General features: G+C 38.6%; 1 protein-coding gene across 2 annotated transcripts in view; it reads right to left on the reverse strand.

Annotated features, from left to right (window-relative positions):
* Window positions 1-6,801: 6,801 nt before the first annotated feature.
* Coa7 (Cytochrome c oxidase assembly factor 7) overlaps window positions 6,802-27,957 on the reverse strand; it is a 42,531-nt gene continuing 21,375 nt past the window's right edge. For both annotated transcript variants that reach the window (XM_090384776.1, XM_090384775.1), the window contains exon 3: window positions 6,802-7,362. In XM_090384776.1, coding sequence (XP_090240902.1) covers window positions 6,929-7,362 — 434 coding nt within the window. In that variant the 3' untranslated portion in view covers window positions 6,802-6,928. The remainder of the gene's footprint in view (window positions 7,363-27,957) is intronic.

Genomic DNA, 27,957 nt, shown 5'->3' on the forward strand with positions numbered 1-27,957 from the left:
ATGACAGCAAAATTCTGATACCCATACTGCCCAATCCTGTGTACCATCCAAAAAAAACGAAAACAGAGAAGATCAATTATATCGTACATAAGAAGAAAACAGCTAAAGATTCGAGTAGACAAAAGCTATATATACATACATACACACACACACACACACACACACACACACACACACACACACACACACACACACACACACACACTTAAAGAAGAAAAATGAGCTGTCCACAGGAATGGATATACATAATGATATCTATGTATTTGATAACAAGTGTTTTCCGCTGTTGAAGACTTCCATGGTAAAATGAATGAATATTTGAATAAATGAATATTTTGCATCGACATTCACACATGAGGAGTTATTCAGGGAGGGGAATACCAGAGGTGTATTCAACTCTAGCAGTAAGCTACAGAATCTTGAAATAACTGGGAGTAAAGTGGAGGAGAAATTGTTGAAGATAAACACAAGAAATAAAAAGTGAATCCCACATCTTGGAAAAACAGTTTGATTTGAGGACCCACAAAAATTCCCTTTTATCTTCGCTTCAGGTCTGAGGAAACAATTGCCTCAAAAAGGAAAACCCTTTTTTGTCCATCACTTTCACAAATATTTTTATCAAACCTAGCTAGATGTGCAATAGAGGTAAAGAGTTTTGATTTATCCACCAAAGGAATATGTGCTACATTTTTCTGGCCTGGTTTAGTTTCTGAATGGTCTGGCCATTTTTCTTACCGTGTAGTGGCAATCCTTCACTCAGCTGTCCCACTCGCATAAAAAGCAGTAGTATTTAGTGTAGCCACCTCGCAAACCCACCACACGTTTAGGTTTGCACAGGCAGGGGAGAGCAGAAGGGGAATATGCCCCCCTACCATGTGTGTGTGTGTTCCTGGGTCTATCAACCCCGCCCCCAAAAGCTGGTCATCATGCCCCCGTTGATATATGGCTACGACAGTGGGCATAGGTACTCCATTCTTGATAGCATTTTTTTTTCACAAAAGAACCTGTAGGCTCAGGGGCGGGCTGTCCGGAGGGTGAAAGGGGTGCCAACATTCAAGGGGTGCTTGAAAACCTGAAACTTACATACACATGATAAATTTTAAAGGGGACACTAAATTTCAATTCACACCTGGGCGTCACATACCCTAGGAACGGCCGTGTAAGTTCTTTTGTAAACTGTTTCTTTCACGTGAACTGCATGGGCCAATAGTATAGACGGATACTTATTTCCAGTATGGTGGACGATGAGCCCTACGGTGTTTGTGGCATGGTAGAATCATGGAATCATGTGTTATACAATTGTAATTTGTATGATGAGTTCAGATGTGAGCTGATACATTTGGTGGCTAATTTTGGTACGGGGAATGAGGCAGTGTTGTCTTCAGCTGTTAATTATAAATATTACAGCATTTTTGTAGAATGGTTTTTAGAAAGAGGAGGTTGTTATCAGTTAGTACTATTACTGAATAATTGCATTAATGACATTACTAATGTTTATATTAACTATGCCTGTACGTCCCCCCCCCCCCCACTGGCTTCCTGTAGATTCAGGTTGTGGGATGATTCCCCGTATTTGGGAGTTATCTCCTGGGGTAACAAACAAGGTGTCTCATTATACAGGGTGTCTCAAAAATACACGGCATAACTTCAGGAATGACTTTCTCATATGTAGACAAAAATATTTTATATCAACATAGTTCCGGAAATGCTTGGTTTCTGAGTTTTGAAGGTCTGTCTATGACACTTAACTGTTCACATCACCTTATAGTAATTGTTCAAAATGTCCACCTTCTGCCTGAATACAGGCCTCACATCAATGTCTCATGGACTCGTGAAGACAATGCCAAATTGGTGACAAGGCCTGTACCCGTTGCAGATGGAAAGGATACAGTTGGTGTTCTCGCAACACTATCCATATAGTCCACATTGAACAGCCAGTTGCATTGCTATTCTGCCTCTGCTGATTCCAGGAGTGGCATGCACAACATCCAAAATCTCCTCTACTTCAGGAGTCGTAGATCTTGGTTATCCTCTGTCGGCAGCACGAGGTGTAAAGGTCCCATGTTCACAAAGGCAGCGATGGATACCTTCAAACGTTTTCCTATCTGGACATCTTCATTCTGAGAACCTTTCATGGTACAAACGACGAGCCTCCAAAGCATTGCCATCCGCCAAACCATACATAAAGTGCATATCCTCTTGCTCCTGATTTGAGTACATTGATGCAGGCATAATCAACTTCTAAATCTGCAGATGGAGCCAAGGTCTTTAGAATGACTAATGACTTAAGGGATCACTAGAAAATCTAAAAATACTGGACAGGGAGCTGAGAAATGGCAATTAAGGCTTAACTTTGATAAAGACAAGGTACTGCATTTCATGTAGTAGTAATACCAGAATGCCATGCTATTTGGGTGGTACCACATTGAAGGTGATGGGGAACAAAATAGACATGGGGCAAATGTAGTCTGACAGTTTTCTGAGCAGTGCAGACAGGTGCAAGGGCAGCTCATTGGGTTCTGTTAATGATACATAGGAATTCTGACAGTACGCACAAGGAGGTAATAATCTCATTGTATAAAGCCAAGCATTTTGATTACTGCATACAAGTCTGGAAGTATTATTTTAGGAAGGATGTGGAACTGTTGGAATGGGTACCAAGAAGAGAAAGATTAATTAGGGACACAAAAGGGTATTCTTAGCGAAATATTTCAGTTCTGCAAATTGCAGTGCTTGAAAACTAGGGACGTGCAAGGACACCTAATCGAAGTGTATAACAAAGGTCTTAAATAGATTAAGGGATTTTTTTTTTTTTTTTTCTTTTTAGGAACAATAGCAACTAAGGCCATATTGCTCCCGGGATATGCGGTGGTCATTCCCTGACGTTCTGCATCCTCCGTATTTGGTGGTCATGGGCTCGAACTCTGGTCTAATCAAGTAGCGTGTGCTACGCACTGCTGCTTCTGCCCACCTGGCTACAGAGGTGCCTTAGATTAAGTAAACTCTCAGACATGCTTAAGAGAACCTAAATATAAGCTGAAAAAAGGCTGGATGAAGTATAAATGTATCAAAATTTGCTCCCAGCCAAAGGGTAATTGATTGTTGAAACAAATGAGGTAGAAAATATTTGGGGGTGGGGGAAGTAAAGCATGCATCATTTTCCACTACTAATACAAAAACAGGTAACACTGTCTGAACAAAAGGATAGTATTAAAGGGTAAAAATTAATTTATTAGTTCTTTATAATTGACTATAAAAACAAGCATGCTTATAACTGGAGTGTATCAAATATGCTTTACATCATTGCAATGCTTGGCATTGCAATGGCACTATAAATCCTCAATCACCTACTCTTAAAATCATTAGTACCAACACATACAATGATATCACCTTTTATGTCCTTAAAAGATAACTGCCCAATGTAAAACTCCCTCTCCGGGCAGGAGATATAACCTAGTCCTATTCCAGCTTTTCTTTTTACAAAGCATATTTCCCACTTCCCTGAAAACAGAGGTATCAATAACAGCTACCAACTGTGGGAACAGCACATTCTACCATGGAGGATCTTGTTATGCCTGTGTTGAATAAGTATACTCTCCAGCACTGTGTTGTGCAGCTGATTGCTTGAAAGACCACACTGTTTTTAATTTCTTTAAGGGCATCAACGTTGTTCCTCAATTCTTCAAATAGGCCTCTGGGGTTGGGTATATTCATACTATGATTTTTAGCATTTCTCACCAACCATTGAAGTAAAAACGAAAACCAAAATCTTAAAAAGCTTTATATTTAAATTTACAATAAATTTACAGTAGATCAAACAAAATAAATGTGATTATACAAATAAAATGTTACTGCTAATAAAATACTGAATTAAGATAGAATAAAACAAATGTAGTTTACAGTGAATGTACAAATAAAATGATAATAAAATACTGAATTAAAATGCAATAAAATATACTAGATTAAAAGCGCTAAATAACTGAAGCTTTCAAAGGCTTCTGCCTTCTTCCTCAAACAGCCTTCAGAAAATTACTTTCTCGGAAGGTTGTATGTTACAACTGGATGAATAGAATGAGTTTAGATTTTCAGTCAGCTGTCTTTCTTTGAGACTGGAGAAAGTAAAGTTTGAGATGAATGTCATTTTTACATAGTATATGTTCCACAACAGTCTACTATAGGAATTTGAGAATACTTCACTGCACTGAGACTGAATAATTTCTTTATTAAACTAAAAATGTATAACTGCTCAGATGTGCTTACATCGATAAAATTTAGGATAAATTTTAGAAAGATTAAATTAGTTTGCCTTTGCAAAAGAAAATGGTCATATATTAAAAGCTGCCTTTAAACAACTCTGCAGTAATCTTTAAATATAATAAAATGACCAATGTTTGTTTCAAATTTTAAAATTATGCAGGGTGGAATATAAGTTTTTAAACCTAAAAGTAACTGTCTCCAGGCACTGGCTCTCAGAAACAAAAAAACAGGTACAATATTACTGTATTCATTTTACTGCCTTAGAGCAAAATGGATATAGTACTACTGGGACATTTTTGTGGGCAATGGTAGTTTTTGTTTGTATCCCAGGCACTTAATTCCTGAAGTGACCTTGGTTAACCTGGTCGTGTTTGTGCTCTTGAATTATGTTAAAACAGGTTCCCAAACTGAGGCACACCTGGTTTTTGTGCTTTTAACAAATATGGACAAACCATCCCACTAATCCATGAATGAAAAGCATGTTAATTCTGTCTTTGAGATTAAATATATTGAAGTATATATTAAAAATTTATTATATTTATTATTATTATAAAAGTACTCATATCTGAATTTTGCAAGATCTGTTTATTTGGAAGGTGGTGTTGCAAGATCTGTTCTGGAAGACGGAAGGTGGTGTGTGAAATTTATGAAATATTTTACAGGGTAGTGCATGGTATAAAAGTTCGGAAATATCTGTATTAAAATAATAAAAAGGAGTTTTTGTTTTAAATTTAAAATGGAGATCCTTGACATAAAATTGCCTCGACAATTCACCCCCCCCCCCACATACACACTACTCAGACTCCCTCCAGTCACTATCTGGCAGAGTACAGTTAGCAAGATTATACACGAGCTGATCCAGAAGCCTCCTAAAGAGTTACCAATAGATTCGGTCCGGTGTACTGACTAGCAGCTGGTCTGTGAACACCATTTTAGAGCTGTACACTCAAAATATAAGGAAGATTGGATCTTGCCATGATGTTCATCATAACCTCAAAAGTCATCAGTCATACTGCATGATGGAAGAGATGGGGAAGGGTTGACCGGAACTTAGCTCTGGAGATTAACATGGGTTCCACCACTTCAAACCTCCAATAAGCAAAGTGGTGGTATTGCACTGGTTGATGAGAGTCACCACCTAGTATTGCATGGTAACACAGAGGAGTGGCATTCCTCCATGTGGTGTTGGCGCCACACCTTGAACCCTGCTTACATCGGTTCACCCACAGTGTGCTTGTGCATGGAGATTATACCCAGGATTACTAACAGTCCCACCATCGTGAAGTGGAAGCAGAGGATTCGGCTGTCACAGACTGTTCGGACTTCGCTGAAATTGGGTCCAATTGACTTGAATGTCATCTGAATATCAGTTCCATCAGTGTTTTAGACTACCAGGTAGCAAGTACAGCTTGTCTGGCACGTCTGAGAGAATGTCTGCGACAACCTCAATCATTCATTTTCTTGAAACCTTGGAAGGTTTGAAAAATTTTGCCATTTTTTACTTAATTAACATACTATTAAATTTAGCTAAGGATTTAATAAATCACAACTTAATATTTGTATAACCTTTGTTATCAGTGAATATCATATCCCATAATTAGTATCTTTTAGCATAGGCATAGTAGCAGTAATTGTAATGTTTTAATTGTAGTTAATATGTAGTGTGAAGGTTCTAATCATGTAGGTTGGCATATTTTTTGTTTTTAGCAAATTAGAAAAGCAGTAGTATTATTTAGAAAAGTAATAGTGCAGTATGTACTTTGTAACAAATCTGGAAACAGCATGCAATGTTTTAAATTAAATTTAGGCTAGAACCTTAAACAAGAGCAGAAATGCAAAAAGCTCAAAGTAGTGGAATTGCAATGCTTGAAAGAGAACCATCAGTGGCAGATCCCTTCCAAAGTAGGGCTATATTTGTTATGCTATTTGTAGCATTTTTGTGTAGTTATCTGTAGTGGAATATGATCCAGCTAAGTGGGGGGAGGGGAGTGTTTTTGTGTGCTTTCATTCTAGAGCATGAGGGCGTCTTGGGCCCTAGTCAGCTTTCTAATAGGCTCATATGAGGGCTTGAGGAACAATACTATGATTTTTAGCTTTTCTCACCAACCATTGAATTAAAACGAAAACCAAAATCTTAAAACGCATTTAAATTTACAATAAATTTACAGTGGATCAAACAAAATAAATGTGATTATACAAATAAAATGTTACTGCTAATAAAATACTGAATTAAGATAGAATAAAACAAATGTAGTTTACAGTGAATGTACAAATAAAATGATAATAAAACACTGAATTAAAATGCAATAAAAATATACTAGATTAAAAGTGCTAAAATAACTGAAGCTTTCAAAGGCTTTTGCCTTCTTCCTCAACAGTTGGAGAGGAATGTGAAAAGTTTGAATTCTGTGTGATTTGAGAACAAATGTTTCAAGCTACAAAAAAAAAAAAAAAAAAATGCAACTAATGTATTAGTATGATAACATCACACTTTACTTAGAACAAAAGCAAAATTTACATGAAGGACATTATTATACACCTCATAGGACAGACATTTCTTAAAAACATATATAATATCAACTAATTAAAAATATATATTATATATATCTTAAATATTGCAAATTTGAGAGCCAGCTATTTCAACTATGAATTTTTTATTCACTGATTTGCATCAGGTGCCTCTTTCAAATTCAATCGTCAATGGCTCCAATAAGGCAGCTGCTTTTGCCTTATACACATCGGCTTTGTTTTCATCCCTTGTTACTCCTTCACCTCTCCTGTACATTTGGCTTAGATTAACACATGCATAAGCATTACCAAGTTCACAAGCTTTTACAGAGTAATAAAAAGATAATTTCATATCCTTTGGTACATTTACTGCACCAGTCATATATATACCACTGGCAAAATAGCAACTCTTTTCATTTTGTCCTAAACAACCTCTCTCAAAGAATTTTAAGCCTTCCACAAAATTCTGTTGCTTTAAATTATATTGTTTGTCATCTGAAGTTAGCATTAATCCTGCGAAAAAGCATCCATCAGAACATCCAGCTTCACATGCTTTAGTGTAATACTGATATGATATATGTGGATCCCTCCTACAACCTAAAAACAAAAAAAACAGAGGACTACTCAAGTTCATTTCAGAAATATAAATAGAAATTTCACTTAAATAGAAAGGGTGCACGAATATTTGCTTATGCTATCGAGGCAGTATTGGGTGAGTCGGAAAACTGCTAGCTTGGGAGGATTCACAGACTAATAGATTAACAGTAACCATAGCCAGAGGTGAAAGTAATTCTTGCACTGCTTCTATTGGAATGAGCAGCAACCTGCAAAGCGAGATACTGGGAATTTCAGAGGCTGCTGGGAATCATCATGGAACAAGTAAATACATGGGTTATGTTAGGGTAACTAAGAGTAAGATTAGGTATACAGGCAGTTCTTGCTTTACGAGTATTTTTTTCCCCCAAGTATCAACAAAATCGAAAATATGAACATTAATTGCAAAAAATGAATGTTAAACATTCATAAATACTGTACCGCATTCCAAACAATGTGGGGAGCTATACAATACAGTGCATCCCGCCTTACGATATTAATCAGTTCCAGAGACACCATTGTATCATTAAAATACCGTAATGTGAACTCAATAACACATTGTTTTTTGCTAATTTGTTTCAAGATCTCAGAAGTTGAAAATTTTTCTGTATAACTAAGCTATTTATCTCTCTAAAATGTCATTTTCAAGGTCACAAGTGTGACCTTGAAAATGACATAAAAGGTTGTGAGCATGGTTTGAAAATTCTATTAGTTACTAATTCAAATCATCAAAATGCACCACACTTTCATCATGATCATATGATCTGTTATAAGAATCAATTTTGAATACCTTTGTGACATTTTTCTAAAGCACATTACCATAAATCAATAAAAACAATTTGAACTTTCTGGTTTATTGGGCTTTTCTGTTACTTACTGCAAGCAATTATAAACGGGTAGTAAACTCGATATTCTTGCATTTGCGAAAATACCAATAGCTGGAATTGTGGTTTTTTACGTTATTATGGTGAAATGTGTTTCCCCTTTTACTGTAATATTCAATCGTATAAAACACAAATAAATTTTCAGAATCTTCTCTTCATTTCTTTTTTTTAAGCTTCGTAAACTTGTTACTCCACGAGAATCGTGTTAGTTGCAATTTGTGTGTGCCTTAAAAAAATGCTTAAAAAAAAATGCTGTTTTGGGCCAATTGTTGTTTTCGGTATTTATCAATAATATTGATGAATATATATAGTTAATGTCTAATTTTGCAGACAATACAAAGGTTGACAGGGTTGTTATTGACAATAATGATAGTACACTACTGAACAGATCTGGAAAGTCTACTGGGCTTAAGTTCTGCAAATTGCAGCTTCTGGAGACAAGGCACGTGCGAGGTGATCTAATTAAGGTGTATAAGGCCTTAAATGGATTGAGCTAGCTCAATGTTAATGAGATTCTTCCTCTTGCTCAGATTACTCACCTGAGGGGGCATAAATTCAAATTGAGGAATGACAATTGTAAAATAAATGCGTGGAAATTCGCCTTTAGCCAGCGGGTGGGTTGATAGTCGGAAAAAAATTAAATCTCTTGTAGTGGAGCCAACTTAAATAAGTTCAAGGCAGAATTAGACAAAAATTTGGAGTGAATGGAAAGGGTGCTTTTTTTGGCTGATGCTATATAAGCTTGCTCTCTTGCATCATATGCTCTACTAATGCTGATATTAAACATAATTAACAGCTGCATCTATAAATCAGTGCACTTAACAATATATATTTCTTTATATTTCTTATATATTTCTTCTACCTTTTGAACAATAGTACCTATTGCTCAAAGCCAGCAGATACTGCTATTCAGCCACTTCCTAAAAAGGGCAACAAATTCCACCCTGTCAATTATTGTGCAATTGTACTTCTACTCTTTCAAAGTAATGGAGAACTCCAAACATTAACCCAAAACCTTCCATCTGATTAATAATTGCCAATAAGGATTCAGTCAATATAGATTCACTGGTGATATACTGTTTTGTTAATCACTGGTTAAAATTTGATGGAAAAATGTGGTATAGCTCAAGCAGGTTGGTCTTTACATTTCTTAGGCTTTTGATAGTATTTGCATAAAGGTCTTTTTTTATTTTTTTTTTTTGTAGTTCAATATCCAAGTTTTCACTCTGATGAGTTCACTGTAGTGACGGTAGGTGGCATTGAGCCTTCCAACTTCTACACTAATGTTGACAATTCCAAAGTTTCAGTATACTTTGACCAATTCTTTTCCTCTAGTTTATTAATGATCTTTTACTGGCTAGAAATTCTATCCACAATTTTGCTTATGATAGCACGCTACATTTCACATCCCAATTTGAGAAACCTTTCCCTGCAAAAACTGCCTCAACTTTGCAAATATCTTTCCAAAATGTCAATAACCAGGTAATTCTCCAATGCACAGAAAACTGCAATCCTTCTAAAACTCAGTTCTGTTTCATTTCTCACAAAACAGTCTAATGCCACTATGCTCATATCAATGACACTCAAATTTCCAGACAGTCATATATCTCTATTATGGATTACCTTGATTTTTAATCTCCCTTATCAAATATTACTTCCTCTCCATCAAAAAAACCTTATCTCCCTTATCAAATATTACTTCCTCTCCATCAAAATTAAAAGGATAGGTGGAATAGGACCAGGGTATGTCTGCCAGGGGCAAAGGTTGATGACATTGTAGAGCGGATATCATCTTTTAAGGGCACAAAAGGTGATATAGTTGTACACGTTGGCACGAATGATATTAAGAGTAGGAGACCGGCGGAATTACTTAGCAAGTACAGGTCACTGCTGAAAAAAAGCCGTGAATTAGGGTTGAACTTGAAAGTGTCTGCAATTCTGCCCAGACACGATAGGAGGGAGTATATGATGAGAGCCTTGTCGATCAATTCGGCCCTGGAGGGATTGTGCAAGGCTCAAGGGGTAGAATTTTTTTCAGCCTGGACTGTACTTGTTAACAGGAGAGATTGCTTCTACAGGGATGGGATACACTTAAATAGAAAGGGTGCAAGAATTTTTGCTGATGCTGTCGAGGCAGTGTTAGGTGGGTCGGAAAACTGCTAGTTGGGGGGGATACAAGGACTAATAGATTAACAGTAGCCACTGGCAGAGGTGGAAGTGATTCTTGCACTGCTTCTATTGAAATGAGCAGAAGTCTGAAAAACAAGATGCAGGATATTTCAGAGACTGCTGGTAGTCATTGCGTTACAAGTAAACACATGGGTTGTGTTAGGGTAGCTAAGAATAGAAACAGGTGCATGTATACCTGCGTGTACACCAATGCTAGGAGTTTGGTAAATAAATTTGATGAATTTGAGGTATTGCTCAAAACATCAAAGGCAGATATTGTTGGGATATCAGAGACGTGGTGTCACACAGATATAAGTAATGCGGAACTGGAATTTGGGGAATACAATGTGTATAGAAAGGATAGACAGGACAGGAGGGGAGGAGGGGTTATGCTATTGATTAAGAAACACATAAAGTCCAAGGAAGTGAAGCCAGTCGACATCGATGGACAGGGCAGTGCCGAATCAGTTTGGTGTGACATAAGCATAGGGAAATCAAAATTGAGAGTAGGAGTGTGCTATAGGCCTAATGACTCTGATGAGTATAATAAGATATTGTACAGGGAAATAGAGTGGGCCAGTAAATCAGAGAGTCTTATAATGGGGGATTTTAATTTCCCAGATATTGACTGGAATTTGTGGGTTGGTCACTCGCACACTGCAAGGCTTTTGTGGATTTATTGGATGATTGTTTTCTACACCAGCATGTTCGTGAGGCAACAAGAGGGAGCAATACTCTTGATCTGATTATCAGTAGTGACTCTTCATGCATTAAGAACCTGCAGATAAATGAACCACTAGGTGGCAGTGATCACAGTGTGTTGAAGTGGGATTTACTCAAGGAGGTAACTACCATCAGAGGTAAAGGGAAGGGTTTTTGGTTTCGTAAAGGCGACTATGATGGCCTGAGACAGTATTTAAATTCTATACAGTGGGACCAACTGATGATGTTACCAACAGCAAACTCAAAATGGGAAGCATTCAAGGAACTAATCTTGGAGGCTACCAGGCTTTACATACCAACTAAGAAATATTGTTCAAGGTTTAGGCCTAAATGGTTGTCAGATGAACTAATGAGACATGTGGCAGAGAAGAAAAATGCATGGGATACATATAAATTAATGGGTGACATGGAAGCCTATGATAGATATAAGTTGGTCTGTAACCAGGTCACAAAGGAGATTAGGCAGGCAAAGGCAGACTACGAAAAATCCTTGGCAAAGGATGCAAAGAAAAACAGAAAAGAGTTCTTTACATACTTGAACTCGAGAAGGAAAGGGATGAATCAGATTGGTCCACTGGATATTGATGGTTCAACAGTTGAGGATCCTGCTCAGGTGGCTAACAATCTAAACGAGTATTTTGCATCTACATTCACGCATGAGGAGTTATTCAGGAAGGAGAATGATGTAGGTAAAGTAAACATTGGCAGTGAGCTGGATGATTTTGTAATAACTGAGAGGAAAGTGGAGGAGAGATTGTTGAGGATAAACATAAAAAAGGCACCTGGGGTGGATGGGATCTATCCAGTTATATTAAAGGAGGCAGCAAAGGAAGTATGCAAACCCCTAGCCATAATTATGAGAGCTTCTTTGGACTCAGGGGAGGTACCCATAGACTGGAGATGTGCAAATGTAACCCCAATTCACAAAGGAGGATCAAAGGCTGACACAAGTAATTATAGACCTGTTAGTTTAACTTCTGTTCCAGGTAAATTAATGGAGGCACTGGTTAAAGAAGCACTGCAGGATCATCTAGACAAGAATTCAGTTATAGCTCAGACGCAGCATGGTTTTGTTAAGGGCAGGTCTTGCCTGACCAATTTGATTGGATACTATGATGTAGTCACAAAAGAACTGGATGCAGGGAATAACTTTGATATTATATATTTGGATCTTAGAAAGGCTTTTGATACTGTTGCACATGGAAGACTGCTGCACAAATTGGAGCAGTGTGGCATTGGAGGCAAATTGCTGCTATGGATAAGGGGATGGTTGAGTGGCAGAAGACAGAGAGTGGTAATCAATGGACACTGCTCAACGTGGACTAATGTTATTAGTGGAGTTCCTCAAGGTTCAGTGTTGGGTCCGTTGTTGTTTTCGGTGTTTATGAATGATATTGATGATGGGATATCAAGTTTAATGTCCAAATTTGCAGATGATACAAAGGTTGGCAGGGTCGTCAAGGACACTACTGACGCTATGCTGCTGCAACAGGATCTGGAAAGGTTGAACAGATGGGCTGAGAGGTGGCAAATGAAGTTTAACATTGACAAATGTAAAGTACTGCATATGGGAAACAGTAACCCCAGAGCAACGTATCAACTCTGCGGTACCACACTGACAGTGGTGGAGAATGAAAAGGACCTGGGGGTAATTGTGCAGGGAGATATGAAGTTCTCTGAGCAGTGCAGACGAGCTGCAAGAGTAGCTCATGGTGTCTTGTCAATGATATACAGGAATTTTTCTAGCAGGGATAAGGAGGTGATTATTCCCTTGTATAAGGCAATGGTTAGGCCACATCTTGAGTACTGTATACAGGTCTGGAGGCCTCATTTCAAGAAGGATGTAGAGCTGCTGGAACGGGTACAGAGAAGGGCAACAAGATTAGTAAATGGAACAAAGGGTTGCTCTTACGAAGAAAGGCTTAAGTTTTGCAAATTACAGTCTGGAGACTAGGCACCGGCGAGGTGATCTAATAGAGGTGTATAAGGCCTTGAATGGTTTGAGCATGCTCAATGCCAATGGGATTCTTCATCTTTCTCAGAATAATCACCTCAGAGGGCATAAATTCAAATTGAGGAAGGACGGATGTCGGATAGATGTGCGGAAATTTGCCTTTGGCCAGCGGGTGGTTGGTTGGTGGAACCGACTTCCATCACTTGTTGTTGAAGTTGATAGCCTAAACAAATTTAAAGCTCAACTGGACAGGTATTTCGAACGAACGGAGGGGTGAAATGGGAGAGGGTTTTTTTTTTTTTTTGGGCTGATGCTGAATAAGCTTGCTTTCTTGCATCGTATGCCTCTACTAATGCTAATGCTAATGCTAAAACTGGAATTTATTTTTTGCTCATGGTGTTACTTTTCTTCTGAAAAAAATACAAATACTCACTCTTGTACAAAGCTGAAATCTGCCCTACCAAGAAATATTGCTCCCAACATCTCAGGTGGTGCCACCAAAACCTCTCTCAAGATTCTGAGATTCCATTCAAAAGAGGGCAATCAGGTTAATCAATGACCCATCTCTCTCTCTCTCTCTCTCTCTCTCTCTCTCTCTCATAGATGTTCAGCTTCTGCTGCATGCATTTTCTATAGATATTTCCTTGGGCACTGCTCTTCTGAAATGGAATCTGTAATTCCTCCACTCTCTTCCAAACCAGTCCAAACACATGCTGCAATTAGTCAGCATCCATTCACTGTTCAACTCCAAAGTTTTCCTCTTCCTAATTTATCCCTTCTACTTCTGTTTCCTAAAACAAACCTACATTCACCTGTATTTTCTCAAGTCTAATATCAACAAGTATCTTCTGTCTTCTCAGCCTTCCCATACACTGTAGGTTCTGATAACTCTCATGTTTGCCATTTCCATTAAAAAAAATAAAATAAACATTTTTTTCTTATAACACAGTTGTGTTGTATGAAGAAGCAATTAAATTAATAAATGTTCTATTTTAGACTAAAAAAAATACTGTATGATAAAACTACTATTATTGTGTAATTACTTTCTGGGGAGGAGGAGAGTTTGTGCCAAGGATCAGAAATTTATGGGTGGGCCCCTGTCATCATGCACTGACTGAAGGCTGAAAAGATGGCATACTTGTTGACATTGTTTGTTTTTTTTTTTTTTTTTTGTTCCTCTTTTCTGCCAAAAATAAAAAAATAAAATAATAATAAAAGTTCAAATAAAACTAAATATTCATCCAATCCTGCTTTAAAATTAGTCAGACTCACTGCCTCCACCACATAGAGAGGCAACTTATTCAACAATGTTCAACATCCCACTACCCATAGGTGAAAGCCATGAGATCCAATCTTCTGTTATTCCCTGAGCATTTATATCTGTGTCTCAGCCACGAGGGAGAATACACCTTCCTCCATTTATTTTCTCAATCCCTTCACCCCCCTTTGCACTTGTCACCAAACTGGTTGTCCTTCTCTGAACCCTCTCCACAAGCTCTGTCTATTCTTTAGGTACAGTCTCCAGACCTGAATACGTCAATACAAAAGCAGTCTAACCATCACCTTGTAAAGAGGTGATAATAACACATCCATCTCCCTACTAGCAAAGGTCCTAAAAATCGTAGGAAGGCACATGATACCATGTGCCTTCCTAGCTGCCTGTTTACACTGCATGGAAAATTTCATGTCAGACTGAATCATAATACCAGTCTTTTTCATCTTGAAGCACTTTTAGTTCCTCTCCTCCTTCTAGTTCATGCATGCAGGTTTCTGTTCCCCAATGTATAACCTTAAATTTAGAAGCATTAACCTTTAGTGCCACTTTTCATACCATATATATGAAACCAACCCAACTCTTCCTGAAGTAACACGACCTGGCTCAGATTATTAACCATCTTTCGCACTTTCAAATCATCAGCAAACTTTTACGTCTTACCTTGACTACTCTCATCGATATCATTTATAAAAATCAGAAATAAGAGCCCAATACTGATCAATAAAGGCCTCTACTTGTTACCTGGTCCAGCCTGAAGACTAACCATGTATGACAACCCTCATCTTTTAGACAGCCTGCAAATCCAGCATAGCATACCAATAACTCCATCTTCCAGTTTATACAGCAGTCTTCTATGAGGAACCATATCAAAAGCTTTACTAAAGTCTAGGTATATAATGCCAAAATTGTTACCTGCATCCATTGGTCAAGCATGACCTGCCCCTAACAAACCCATGCTGGGATCTCTCCAGTCCAAGGGAGAAGTTCTAATATCTGAAATCTGGGATTCTTCCCAGAATTCAATTATGTTCTCATTAACATTCCAAACAGTTTGATGCTCATATGTAGCCTTTCTAATTACAACTGAATATATACTGAGCTGGCTATGCATTAGCATCACCTACCTAATAACTCATGAGACTACCTTTAGCCTGTAATACAGCCCAAACTTGTCTTGGCTAACTCCACAAGATGCTGCAAGAATATCCTGCCACTTGTGTTGCACAATGTGTCCAGTAATGCCTGCCTGTTGACAAGTATCATAGCATCAAATATCCTTTTCCAGTAGGTCCCGAACACGATCAATTGGTTCAGATCAGGTGAGTTCGGTGGCCATGGATGGAATATATGATCCAATCGCAAAAAAACTGATGATAATCCATAAGATGAGGGCTTGTTTAGAGTTCTTTATGCTAAACAATTAGCCATTTAGCTCATTAAATAATTAGATAATTAGCCAAATAAATAATTATACGGATTAGCTTGTTGTCCCACATCAACAAGTTTTCACAAGGATTATTAAATTAGATAAATGAACCACTAGGTGGCAGTGATCACAGTGTGTTGAAGTGGGATTTACTCAAGGAGGTAACTACCATCAGAGGTAAAGGGAGGGGTTTTTGTTTTCGTAAAGGCGACTATGATGGTCTGAGACAGTATTTAAATTCTATACAGTGGGACCAACTGATGATGTTACCAACAGCAAACTCAAAATGGGAAGCATTCAAGGAACTAATCTTGGAGGCTACCAGGCTTTACATACCAACTAAGAAATATTGTTCAAGGTTTAGGCCTAAATGGTTGTCAGATGAACTAATGAGACAGGTGGCAGAGAAGAAAAATGCATGGGATACATACAAATTAATGGGTGACATGGAAGCCTATGATAGATATAACTTGGTCTGTAACCAAGTCACAAAGGAGATTAGGCAGGCAAAGGCAGACTACGAAAAATCCTTGGCAAAGGATGCAAAGAAAAACAGAAAAGAGTTCTTTACATATTTAAACTCAAGAAGGAAAGGGATGAATCAGATTGGTCCACTGGATATTGATGGTTCAACAGTTGAGGATCCTGCTCAGGTGGCTAACAATCTAAACAAGTATTTTGCATCTACATTCACGCATGAGGAGTTATTCAGGAAGGAGAATGATGTAGGTAAAGTAAATATTGGCAGTGAGCTGGATGATTTTGTAATAACTGAGAGGAAAGTGGAGGAGAGATTGTTGAGGATAAACATAAAAAAGGCACCTGGGGTGGATGGGATCTATCCAGTTATATTAAAGGAGGCAGCAAAGGAAGTAAGCAAACCCATAATTATGAGAGCTTCTTTGGACTCAGGGGAGGTACCCATAGATTGGAGATGTGCAAATGTAACCCCAATTCACAAAGGAGGATCAAAGGCTGACACAAGTAATTATAGACCTGTTAGTTTAACTTCTGTTCCAGGTAAATTAATGGAGGCACTGGTTAAAGAAGCACTGCAGGATCATCTAGACAAGAATTCAGTTATAGCTCAGACGCAGCATGGTTTTGTTAAGGGCAGGTCTTGCCTGACCAATTTGATTGGATACTATGATGTAGTCACAAAAGAACTGGATGCAGGGAATAACTTTGATATTATATATTTGGATCTTAGAAAGGCTTTTGATACTGTTGCACATGGAAGACTGCTGCACAAATTGGAGCAGTGTGGCATTGGAGGCAAATTGCTGCTATGGATAAGGGGATGGTTGAGTGGCAGAAGACAGAGAGTGGTAATCAATGGACACTGCTCAACGTGGACTAATGTTATTAGTGGAGTTCCTCAGGGTTCAGTGTTGGGTCCGTTGTTGTTTTCGGTGTTTATGAATGATATTGATGGGATATCAAGTTTAATGTCCAAGTTTGCAGATGATACAAAGGTTGGCAGGGTTGTTAAGGACACTACTGATGCTATGCTGCTGCAACAGGATCTGGAAAGGTTGAACAGATGGGCTGAGAGGTGGCAAATGAAGTTTAACATTGACAAATGTAAAGTACTACATATGGGAAACAGTAACCCCAGAGCAACGTATCAACTCTGCGGTACTACACTGACAGTGGTGGAGAGTGAAAAGGACTTGGGGGTAATTGTGCAGGCAGATATGAAGTTCTCTGAGCAGTGCAGACGAGCTGCAAGAGTAGCTCATGGTGTCTTGTCAATGATATACAGGAATTTTTCTAACAGGGATAAGGAGGTGATTATTCCCTTGTATAAGGCAATGGTTAGGCCACATCTTGAGTACTGTATACAGGTCTGGAGGCCTCATTTCAAGAAGGATGTAGAGCTGCTGGAACGGGTACAGAGAAGGGCAACAAGATTAGTGAATGGAACAAAGGGTTGCTCTTACGAAGAAAGGCTTAAGTTTTGCAAATTACAGAGTCTGGAGACTAGGCACCGGTGAGGCGATCTGATAGAGGTGTATAAGGCTTTGAATGGTTTGAGCATGCTCAATGCCAATGGGATTCTTCATCTTGCTCAGAATGATCGCCTCAGAGGGCATAAATTCAAATTGAGGAAGGACGAATGTCGGATAGATGTGCGGAAGTTTGCCTTTGGCCAGCGGGTGGTTGGTTGTTGGAACCGACTTCCATCACTTGTTGTTGAAGTTGATAGCCTAAACAGATTTAAAGCTCAACTGGACAGGTATTTCGAACGAACGGAGGGGTGAAATGGGAGTGGTGTGTTTTTTTTTTTTTTTTTTTTGGCTGATGCTGAATAAGCTTGCTTTCTTGCATCATATGCCTCTACTAATGCTAAATTTTCTGTTTATACTCTGGCATGACAACCAAGTCAGTAGAGTTTACAATAAATTGTCAATACAAATATTTATCGTATTTAGTAGTCACGGACTTGAACCCCGGTCCACTCAAGGAACGCATGCTTATGCACTCCGCTCCTGACCACTCGGCTACGTCAGGCCTTACTAATAGATTAGAAAAAATACTTAATAAGAATCAACCAAAAGCAAGCTGGCTTTAGGACAGGATTCTCAACTATGGTTCACCTTCACATAACATTTCAGCTAATGGAGAAAGCAAATAAATAAAAAACATCATTATTATCATCATCAGCCATATGGTACAAGGAAGCCTGAGGCTTATGCTGCACCAGCCAAAAAAAAATTTCTGAATTATCCCGAGAGAGAGAGAGAGAGAGAGAGAGAGAGAGAGAGAGAGAGAGAGTAGTAGTAGTAGTAGTAGTAGTAGTAGTAGAAGAAGGGAATCACCAAGAAAAAGAAGAACGATGATATGTCTGACATTTGTGGATTATGAAAAGGCATTTGACTCCATACAGCATAGGGCAATATTTCGGGCACTGAAAAGACAGAGCATAGACATCCCATACATTATGATTTTGAAGAAAATATATGAAACACTATCTCCTTTATTAGACTAGACAGACAGTAGCAAATTTAAAATTGAGAAAGGAGTTCGACAAGAAGACAATATCTCCAAAGTTGTTTACTGCTGCCTACTACTCATGTCATGTCATCTACTCTCCACGTGAATGGAGATAGATGACATGATTACAATTTTCAGATAACATTGTAATCATAAGTCACGATCCCAAACAATTAGAGGAAAATCTTAATCAGTTATGCAGAATTAGTAAGGATTTCGAACTAAAGATGAATACGGCTAAAACGAAAGTAATAATGAAAAAGTATGCCACAGAAAGGGATATAATCATTGGAGGAGCAGTATTTGAAAAGGTGAATTCATATACTTATCTTGGACAAGCCATTAGCTGTAATAATGATAAATGGCTGGAAGTCAAGAGAAGAATAAATTTTGGATGGATAGCATTCAGGAAATATAGTCATATACTGAGGAGCAATATCCCAATTTTGTCTGAAATGTAAAATAATGAACCAATGTATACGCCCACCATGACTTATGGAAGTGAAACTTGGGCACTCACCAAAGAATGGAAGAGAAGCTGAAAACTAATGACACTCGTGGCAGAGAAGAAAAATGCATGGGATGCATATAAATTATCACGGGACACAGAAGCCTATGGCAGATAAAAGCTAGTCTGTAATCAAGTCACAAAGGAGGTTAGGTAAGAAAAGGCAGATTATGAGAAATCTTTGGCGAAGGAATGCTAAGAAAAACAGCAAGGTTTCTTTACTTATATAAACTCTAAAAGGAAGGGAATGAATCAGATTGGCCCACTTGATATCGATGGTTTGACAGTTGATGAGCCTGCTCAAATAGCAAACAAACTGAACGAGTATGTTGCATCTACATTCACACATGAAGAGTTATTAAGGATTGAAAATGGCAGAAGGTTATCAAATTGTAGCAGGGTGCTTAATGACTTTGTAATAACTGAGAGCAAAGTGGAGGAGAAATTGTTGAAGTTAAACATAAGAAAGGCACCTGGGATAGATGGGATCTATCCAGTTATATTAAAGGAGGTGGCAAAGGAACTAAGCAAACCCTTAGCAATAATAATTGAGAGCATCCTTGGACTCAGGGGATGTCCCCACGGACTGGAGATGTGCAACTGTATCCCCAATTCACAAAGGGGGATCGAAGGGTGACACGAGTAATTACAGACCAGTTAGTTTAACTTCTGTTGCGGGTAAAATAGAGTCACTGGTTAAAGATGCATTGCAGGATCATCTAGACAAGACTGCAGCAATAATTCAACACAGCATGGGTTTAAGGGAAAGTCTTGTCCAACAAATTTGATTGGATATTATGATGTGGTTATAAAGGAACTGGATGCAAAAAATAATTTTGATATCATATATTTGGATTTCAGGAAAGCTTTTGACACTGTTGCCCATGACAACTACTGTACAAATTGAGCAGAATGGTATTAAGGGTAAGTTGCTACAATGGATAAAAGGATGGTTGAATGGGATATGCCAGAGGGTGGTAATTAATGGGCGCTGCTCTTCGTGGACTAATGTTATTAGTGGAGTCCCACAGAGTTCGGTGTTGGGTCCACTGTTGTTTTGTATATTTATCAATGATATTGATGAAGGTATATCAGGCTTAGTGTTGAAGTTGGCAGATGATACAAAGGTTGGCAGGGTTTGTTAATGACTGTAATGGCAGTGTGCTACTGCAACAGTACCTAGAAAATTTGGGAAGATGGGCTGAGAAGTGGCAACTGAAGTTTAACATTGACAAATGTAAAGTACTGCAAATGGGTAGAAGTAACCCCAGAGGAACGTACTAACTGTGTGGTACTACACTTATGGTGATAGAAAATGAAAAAGACCTGGGAGTAATTGTGCAGTCAGATATGAAATTTTCTGAACAATGCAGACAGGCTGCAAGAGCAGGGGCATGGGGTTTTGTCAATGATATACAATAATTTTGCTAGCAGGGAAAAGGAGGTGATTCTCCCTCTGTATAAGGCAATGGTCAGGCCATGCCTTGAGTACTGCATACAGGTCTGGAGGCCTCATTTTAGGAAAGATGTAGATTTGCTTGAGCGTGTACAGAGAAGGGCAACAATTGAGGTGTATAAGGCCTTGGGTTGAGCACGCTGAATTCTGATGGGATTCTTCCACTTGTTCAGATTATGAACCTAAGGGGGCATAAATTCAAATCGAGGAAAGACAGCTGTAGAATAGATGTGCAGAAATTTGCCATTAGACAGCGAGTGGTTAATTGCTGGAAAACTTCCATCTGTCGTGGAAGTTGATAGGTTAAATAAATTTAAGGAGTAACTGGACAAACATTTAGAGGGAATAGTTGTGTGATTTTTTTTTTTTGGCTGATGCTACATAAGCTCATACACTTGCTTTCTTGCATCACATGCCACAATTACTATTACTACAGAGTGGAGAACGGAACAAATTATATTAGGAATCAGAATGCTGGATAAGAAGAGAAATATGTGGATTAGACAGCAAACACAAGTAATGGACATTCTTATCAAAACTAAAGAACCGAAATGGGCTTGGGCAGGACACACAGCTCGAGGACATGATGACAGATGGACTAAGAAAATAGAATGGCACCCAGATGGTCACTGCACAAAACAGAAGGAACTGGAAAGTTGCTGGAGAGGCCTTCATCTTGCAGTGGATTGAAAATGGCTGATGATGATGCTAAACAACCTTCTACTGACTGGAAATCCTATTCATAGTTTTCCTTATGATAATGTACTATATTCCACTATAGAGTATTTCATATATTCTAGTTTGAGAAGTTAAAGCTCTTTGCCCTGCACAAACAGCTTTAACTTCTTGAATATCCACCACCACCAATTTCTTGAATGGCAACCTTCAAGTAATTTTCCAATGGAAAGAAAACTGAATTAACTCCAATCCTTCCAAAATTCAGTCCTGTTTTATTTCTTGCAAAAATGAGTCTACTGCTTCTACACTCAGCTTTGATGACACTCAGATTAGACATGATCATATATTTTAATCGAAAAATATGCGATCACCCCAACTTCTAATTTCTCCCCTGGTATAAGCACATCAACAAATAGTTCCACTCCTGCATCCAATAATGGGTTTTCTTTTTTGCTCTCAGCATTACTTTTCTTCTTGACAGCTAGTGACTCTTTACAAACCCCAAATCCAACCTATTGTGAAATATTATTTTCACATCTGGTGGTGGGGGCTGGGCAGTCAGGTTAATTAATGACTCATCTCTTACAAATCTCTCTTGACTCCGTCTCTCTGACTCCAAACTAACAGAATTAACTTTTCCTCTTCCTCATTTATCTTTTCTGGTTATATTCTTTGGAACAACCTCCCTTCACATGCATTTCCAAAAATTACAATTCATAGAAATTCAAGTCTAATGTCAACAAGTATTTTCTCCTTTCAGCCTTCAACTGATGCATGGTACTAAGCATTATAGGTTCTAATATCTTTCACTTTTAGGATTTCATTTAAAAGAAAAAGAAAAAATGTAATCTTCCCTGGCAAAAAACTGAAACGTACAGATCTATAGTTACTCATTTCGCTCTGTGCACCACCTTTGAGAACAGGAGAGATGTTTGCACACTTTCAATCTATAAGGACTTTATGTGAATCCAAGGATTACGACAGTAAATGTGTGTGCAAGTATTACAATAGTAAATTTGTGTTAACCTCTTCTGCTGCTTCCTTTAATATTGCTGGATACATTCCATCTGCCCCTTGCACATTTCAGTTTTTATTGTGGTATCACTGGTTTTAGTTCTAAAATCATCCAACTAACAATTAGCATTAACTAGATCACAGGCATCCTGAAGTTTAAAAACTTTGTCACATATAATTGTGGATGCAAAATATTATTCAGCTTATCAGCTGAAGAGTTCAGGATCATAAATATTGCATAAGGAATTCATTACTAAAATAAGTAATGAATTCCTTGCTATTGTTCTTTGTATTCTCAAAGCCTTAGCATACCTAACTCTCTCATAGCTTTTTTTCTGTCAATAAAGTTATCAATTCTTTTGTCATTCATTTTGGTCTATACCACAAATATATACCCTTCAACTAGTTTTAAGATCCTTTTCTAAATCATATGGTAATTATGCTCTTCTCATCTAAACTTGTAGCCATATTTATGCTGAAATACTGTGTTTGTAATTACAAGTGCATAATTTGAAAAAAATTGTAAGCCTTTTTACCATAGTCTCTCTCTCTCTCCACCTCCCAAATTGTCTAAAACTAGTAGTTTTGTCATATACTCATAAATATCTGTATCTTATCTGCACAGGTTCATCTCAATATAAATGTTACAGAAGAACAGAAAAAATTTAAAAGTAGCCAACCCAAGAGAAAACAGGGATATCACAACATTGGAGCATCAGGCTCTCATCAAATTTTTGACAAAAGAAGAAAATGGACCAAAATTTATTCATGAATGTATAAAAAGTTGTACATGATGATGCTGTCCCTTTTTTTTTTTTTTTTTTTTTTATGTGAACCCCAAACACGAGAGGTATTAGAACCTATAGTACTTAGTACCGTGCTTGGGTTTGAGGTTAAGAAGACGAAAGAAGATATTTGTTGACATTGGACTTAACTTCTGTAGATTGTAATTTTCAGGAAATACGTATGAATGAAGATTGTTCCAGAAAACGGCAGTTGAATGAATAAATGAGGAAGATGAAAAGTTGGTTCTGTGGGTTTGAAGTTGGACAGTAAATGGATGTTGGCTGGTGGCGGCACGTGTTCGGACTGTTTTGAAAGAGAGAGCAGGAATTATAGAAGCCAATTCAGAAGAACAGTGCCCATGGAAGTATCTGTAGAAGAGGCATGCAGCAGAAACAGTGCGTCTATGAGAAAGCGAGTGGAGAGACACTGTTAGAGATGAATCATTAATTAACCTAACTGCCCTCTTCTGAATGGAATCAAGAAGCCGGAGAGAGGTTTTGGGGGCACCACCCCAGATATGAGAACAATATTCCATGGCAGGGCGGATTTACGATTTATACAGAGTGAGCAGCTGTTTGGAAGAAAAGTAACGCCGAGAGCGAAAGAGAAAACCAAGTTTTTTAGATGCAGAGGAAGCAATATTTGTAATGTGCTTGTGCCAAGAGAGATTAGAAGTCAGGGTAATCCCCAAAAGAGATATATCATTTTGCCTAGAAATCGGAGTGTCACTAAAGATAAGCATAGGAGTAGAAGAATCCTTTTTGCGAGATATAAGACAAGACTGAGTTTTAGAAGGGTTGAAATCAACTAAGTTGTCTTTGCCCCACTGGAGAATTACCTGAAGATCGGCATTTAAGGAATTGGTAGCAGATTTTCGAGAAGTTGAAGCTGATTGAGCAGGACAAGGTTTCTCAAAATGGAAAGTTGAATGCAATGTGCTATCATCGGCAAAACTATGGATAGGATTTCCAGTCAATGGAAGAAAGTCATTGATATACAAGAGGAAAAGAGTGGGGGAAAGAACTGATCCGTGGGGGACACCGGCATTAGTGGAGAAGTTAGAAGACAGAGAGCCATCTACCATCACCCTCAGTGAGCGATCAGAGAGAAAACTGGATAACCAATTACTAAAAACAGTTGGCAAACCATAAGATGGAAGCTTGTTTAGAAGACCTTTATGCCAAACACGATCAAAAGCCTTTGAGATGTCAAGAGCAACTACTTGTGTTTCACCGAACCTTTCCATTGAATTAGTCCATAAATGGGTAACATAAGCCAGAATATCTCCAGTGGATCGACACTGACGGAATCCATACTGGTGATCGTTGATCAGACGGAAGGTTTCTAGGTAGTTTAAGAGTTGGCGGTTAATTGATTTCTCCATTACTTTAGAAAGAGTAGAAGTAATTGCAATGGGACGATAATTGGATGGGAGGGATTTGTCACCCTTTTTAGGAACTGGCTGGATATGAGCAAATTTCCAAGCAGAAGGAAAAACACCTTTGGAATAAGAAAGTGTAAAAAGGCGGCAAAGAATAGGAGTAAGTTCAGGAGCACAGGTTTTGAGAACAAGTGGAGAAATACCATCAGGACCTGGAGCTTTCTTAGCATCAAGATTCATCAAAATCCTTCTGATATCCTTTTGACAGAAGACCACAGGAGGCATTGAATGGAGCGTGTTGGGAATGGTGGGAGGTGTTTTACCAAGATCATTAATACATGAGCTGGAAGAAAAATGGGATGCTAGCAGGTCAGCTTTATCCTTGGCTGAAGTGGCAACAGAACCATCTGGTTTGGACAGAGGTGGGAGCAAAGATGGGCAAAAGTTGCGGCCAATAGCTTTGGCAAGAGACCAGAATGCTCGGCTACCATTAGGGCAAGAAGCAAGTTTTCTACTCTTAGCCTGTTCAAACTCTAGTTTGGACTGGTTAATAACTGCTTTACAACTGTTGCGAGCTTTGGTGTAGGCAGAAAATGAAACTGAAGAATTAGAAACAAGCCAATTACGATATGCAACATTCTTCTCTTGGACAGCCTTAGCATATTTATTGGAAAACCAAGGTTTAGATAAAGGACAAGATTTTAAAGTGGAGTGTGGGATAAAGGATTCCATTCCTGCAAGAATAATTTCACTGACACGATCTGAGCAAATGTTGACATCAGAAGTTTTGAAACAGTAATCCGACCAAGGAAAAGAAGAAAAGAAGTCTCGCAGGTCATCCCATTTTGCATTCTTGTAATGCCAAACAACACAAGGTTGGGAATACCATGAGATAAAGGTTCCATTGGAGACGAGACAATCACGAAGTTGTGATCTGAAGTGCCTAAAGGACCTCTCACTTCGACCGTGTACTTAGAAGGGTTGTTTGTGAGAAAAAGATCTAGCGTATTGGCTGTATGATTAAGATTGTCCGGTATTCTTGTAGGTAAATGAACAATCTGTGCTAGGTCATTAGTAATTGCAAAAGCCTCAGCATCTCGACCTGCTGGGTCGGTGTGACTAGAAAACGGAAGCCAGCTGGAGTTGTGAACATTAAAATCACCAAGGAAAATTACTTCACTGTTAGGAAAGTTGGACTGGAGAAAGTCAAGTTGCAAAGAGAGGAAGTCAAAGAGCTCCAAGTGATTAGTGGAGTTGGGAGAACGGTAGAGACAACAGATGAATTTGACACAATGAGGTAGAGAGATTTTAAGCCAGAGAAGATCAAAGAGAGGAGATTCCAAATTGCCAAGTCTCTGACAGGGAATATCAGAACGGACATATGCACAAGTACCACCTTTGAGGCGAAAGGAATCATACAGCGAATAATTTGGGCATCTGAGATGAGCAGTAGATGAATCAACCGATAACTGATATTCTGTCAGAAAAAGTACATGGGGTTTGGAAGACTGCAAGTGGAAATGGACATCGTTGAGATTACAATTGAGACCACGTATATTTGTGAAATGAATTAGGAAGTCCTTGGGAGGTTTAGATCTTTTCGCAGATAAGCTTGCTCTATTAGTTTGACAATTCATGGTGTATTCAATAGTAAGAAAAAGTAGGTGGGACATGCTGTATGAAGTAATGAAATTTTTGGATATGGCGTACATGTGGTAAGAATATACCCAGATCCTTGACATAACGTGGCCTCGACAATGCTCCCCGCATACACACTACTCGGACTCCCTCCAGTCACTATCTGGCAGAGTAGAGGCAGCAAGATTATACACTAGCTGATCCGGAAGCTTCCTAGAGAGTTACCAATAGGTTCAGTCCGGTGTACTAACTAGCGGCCGGCCTGCGAACACCGTTTTAGAGCTGTACCCTCGAAATGTATGGAATATTGGATCTCGCCACGACGTTCATCATAACCTCAAAAGTCATCAATCATACTGCATGATGGAAGAGATAGGGAAAGGTTGACCGGAACTTAGCTCTAGAGACTAAACATGAGTTCCACCATTTCAAGCCTCCAATAAGCAAAGTGGTGGTTTTTCACCGGTTGATGAGAGTCATCTACCACCTAGTACTGCCTGGTAACATAGAGGGGCGGCGTTCCTCCATGTGGTGTGGGCGCCACACCTCGACTCCTGCTTACGTTGGTTCACACCTGGGTGGTCACCCACCATATATTTGTGCATGGAGGTTATACCCAGGATTACTAACAGTCCCACCATCGTGAAGGTGCAAGCAGAGGATTTGGCTGTCACAGACCGTCCGGACTTCGCCGAAATTGGGTCCACTTGACTTGAGTGTCACCCAAATATCAGTTCCATCAGCGTTTTAGACTCCCAGATAGCAAGTACAGCTTGTCTGGCATATCTGAGAGAATGTCTGTGACAACCTCAAGGACCAAGATTGCACCCATGCTTAGAATGATTGATGGAAGTGACAACTCCAGAAATGTGTCAAAAATTTGAAGACCTGGTTACACAGGATATGTGTAACCCGCATAACCAGGATTTAAAATTTATGTAAATTTTCCATGCAAATTTAAGGAAAATTTGTGAGGGAACTTTACATGTGTGTAGCACAGTTGGTAGGATTGCAGTCCTCCCCCACAAGATGGGAAAAGACTTCAGTTCGAGTCCAGTCTATGATGGGAGGAATTTAGGCCTGACCTAGCTGAGTGGTCAGGAGCGAGAGTGCTATAGCACGCGTTCCTTGAGTAGACCGGGGTTCCAGCCCATGACTACTAAATACGATAAATATTTGTATTGACGATTTATTGTAAACTCTACTAACTTGGTTGTCGTGCCAGAGTATAAACAGAAAAAAATTTATTTATAATGCAGATCCATAAGTTTCTTTCAACAATTTTAGCTGGTGATGAAGTGCAAATTCATCAATGAAATCTGGAAACAAAACAGCAGTCCAAGCAATGAAAAACACCCAACATATTCAGGCTTGGCCTTCTGCTGGGAAGAACATGGCCACCATTTTTTGGGACACTGAAGGAATTCTTTTGATAAATTACATGCCACATAAAAAAAAACAATCACTGGATATGCCTATACTACTTTTTCAAAAATTTATGAGGAGCCATAAAGGAACAGAGAAGAGGGAAAATTGACAGTCTTGCTTTTTTCGTGACAATTCTCCTATACACAAGTCCTATAAAGCAATTGCTGCTCTGAGAGACTGCAGAGTTCAGAAGTTAAACCACCCACCGCTACAGCCCAGACCTGGTCCCCAATAATAATTTTCTCCACAGAAATCTGAAGAAACACCTGAATGAGCATCA

The sequence above is a fragment of the Mastigoproctus giganteus genome, chromosome 11 (assembly GCF_048544385.1).
Source record: "Mastigoproctus giganteus isolate SK-2022 chromosome 11, ASM4854438v1, whole genome shotgun sequence".
In the NCBI taxonomy this organism is placed as follows: domain Eukaryota; kingdom Metazoa; phylum Arthropoda; class Arachnida; order Uropygi; family Thelyphonidae; genus Mastigoproctus; species Mastigoproctus giganteus.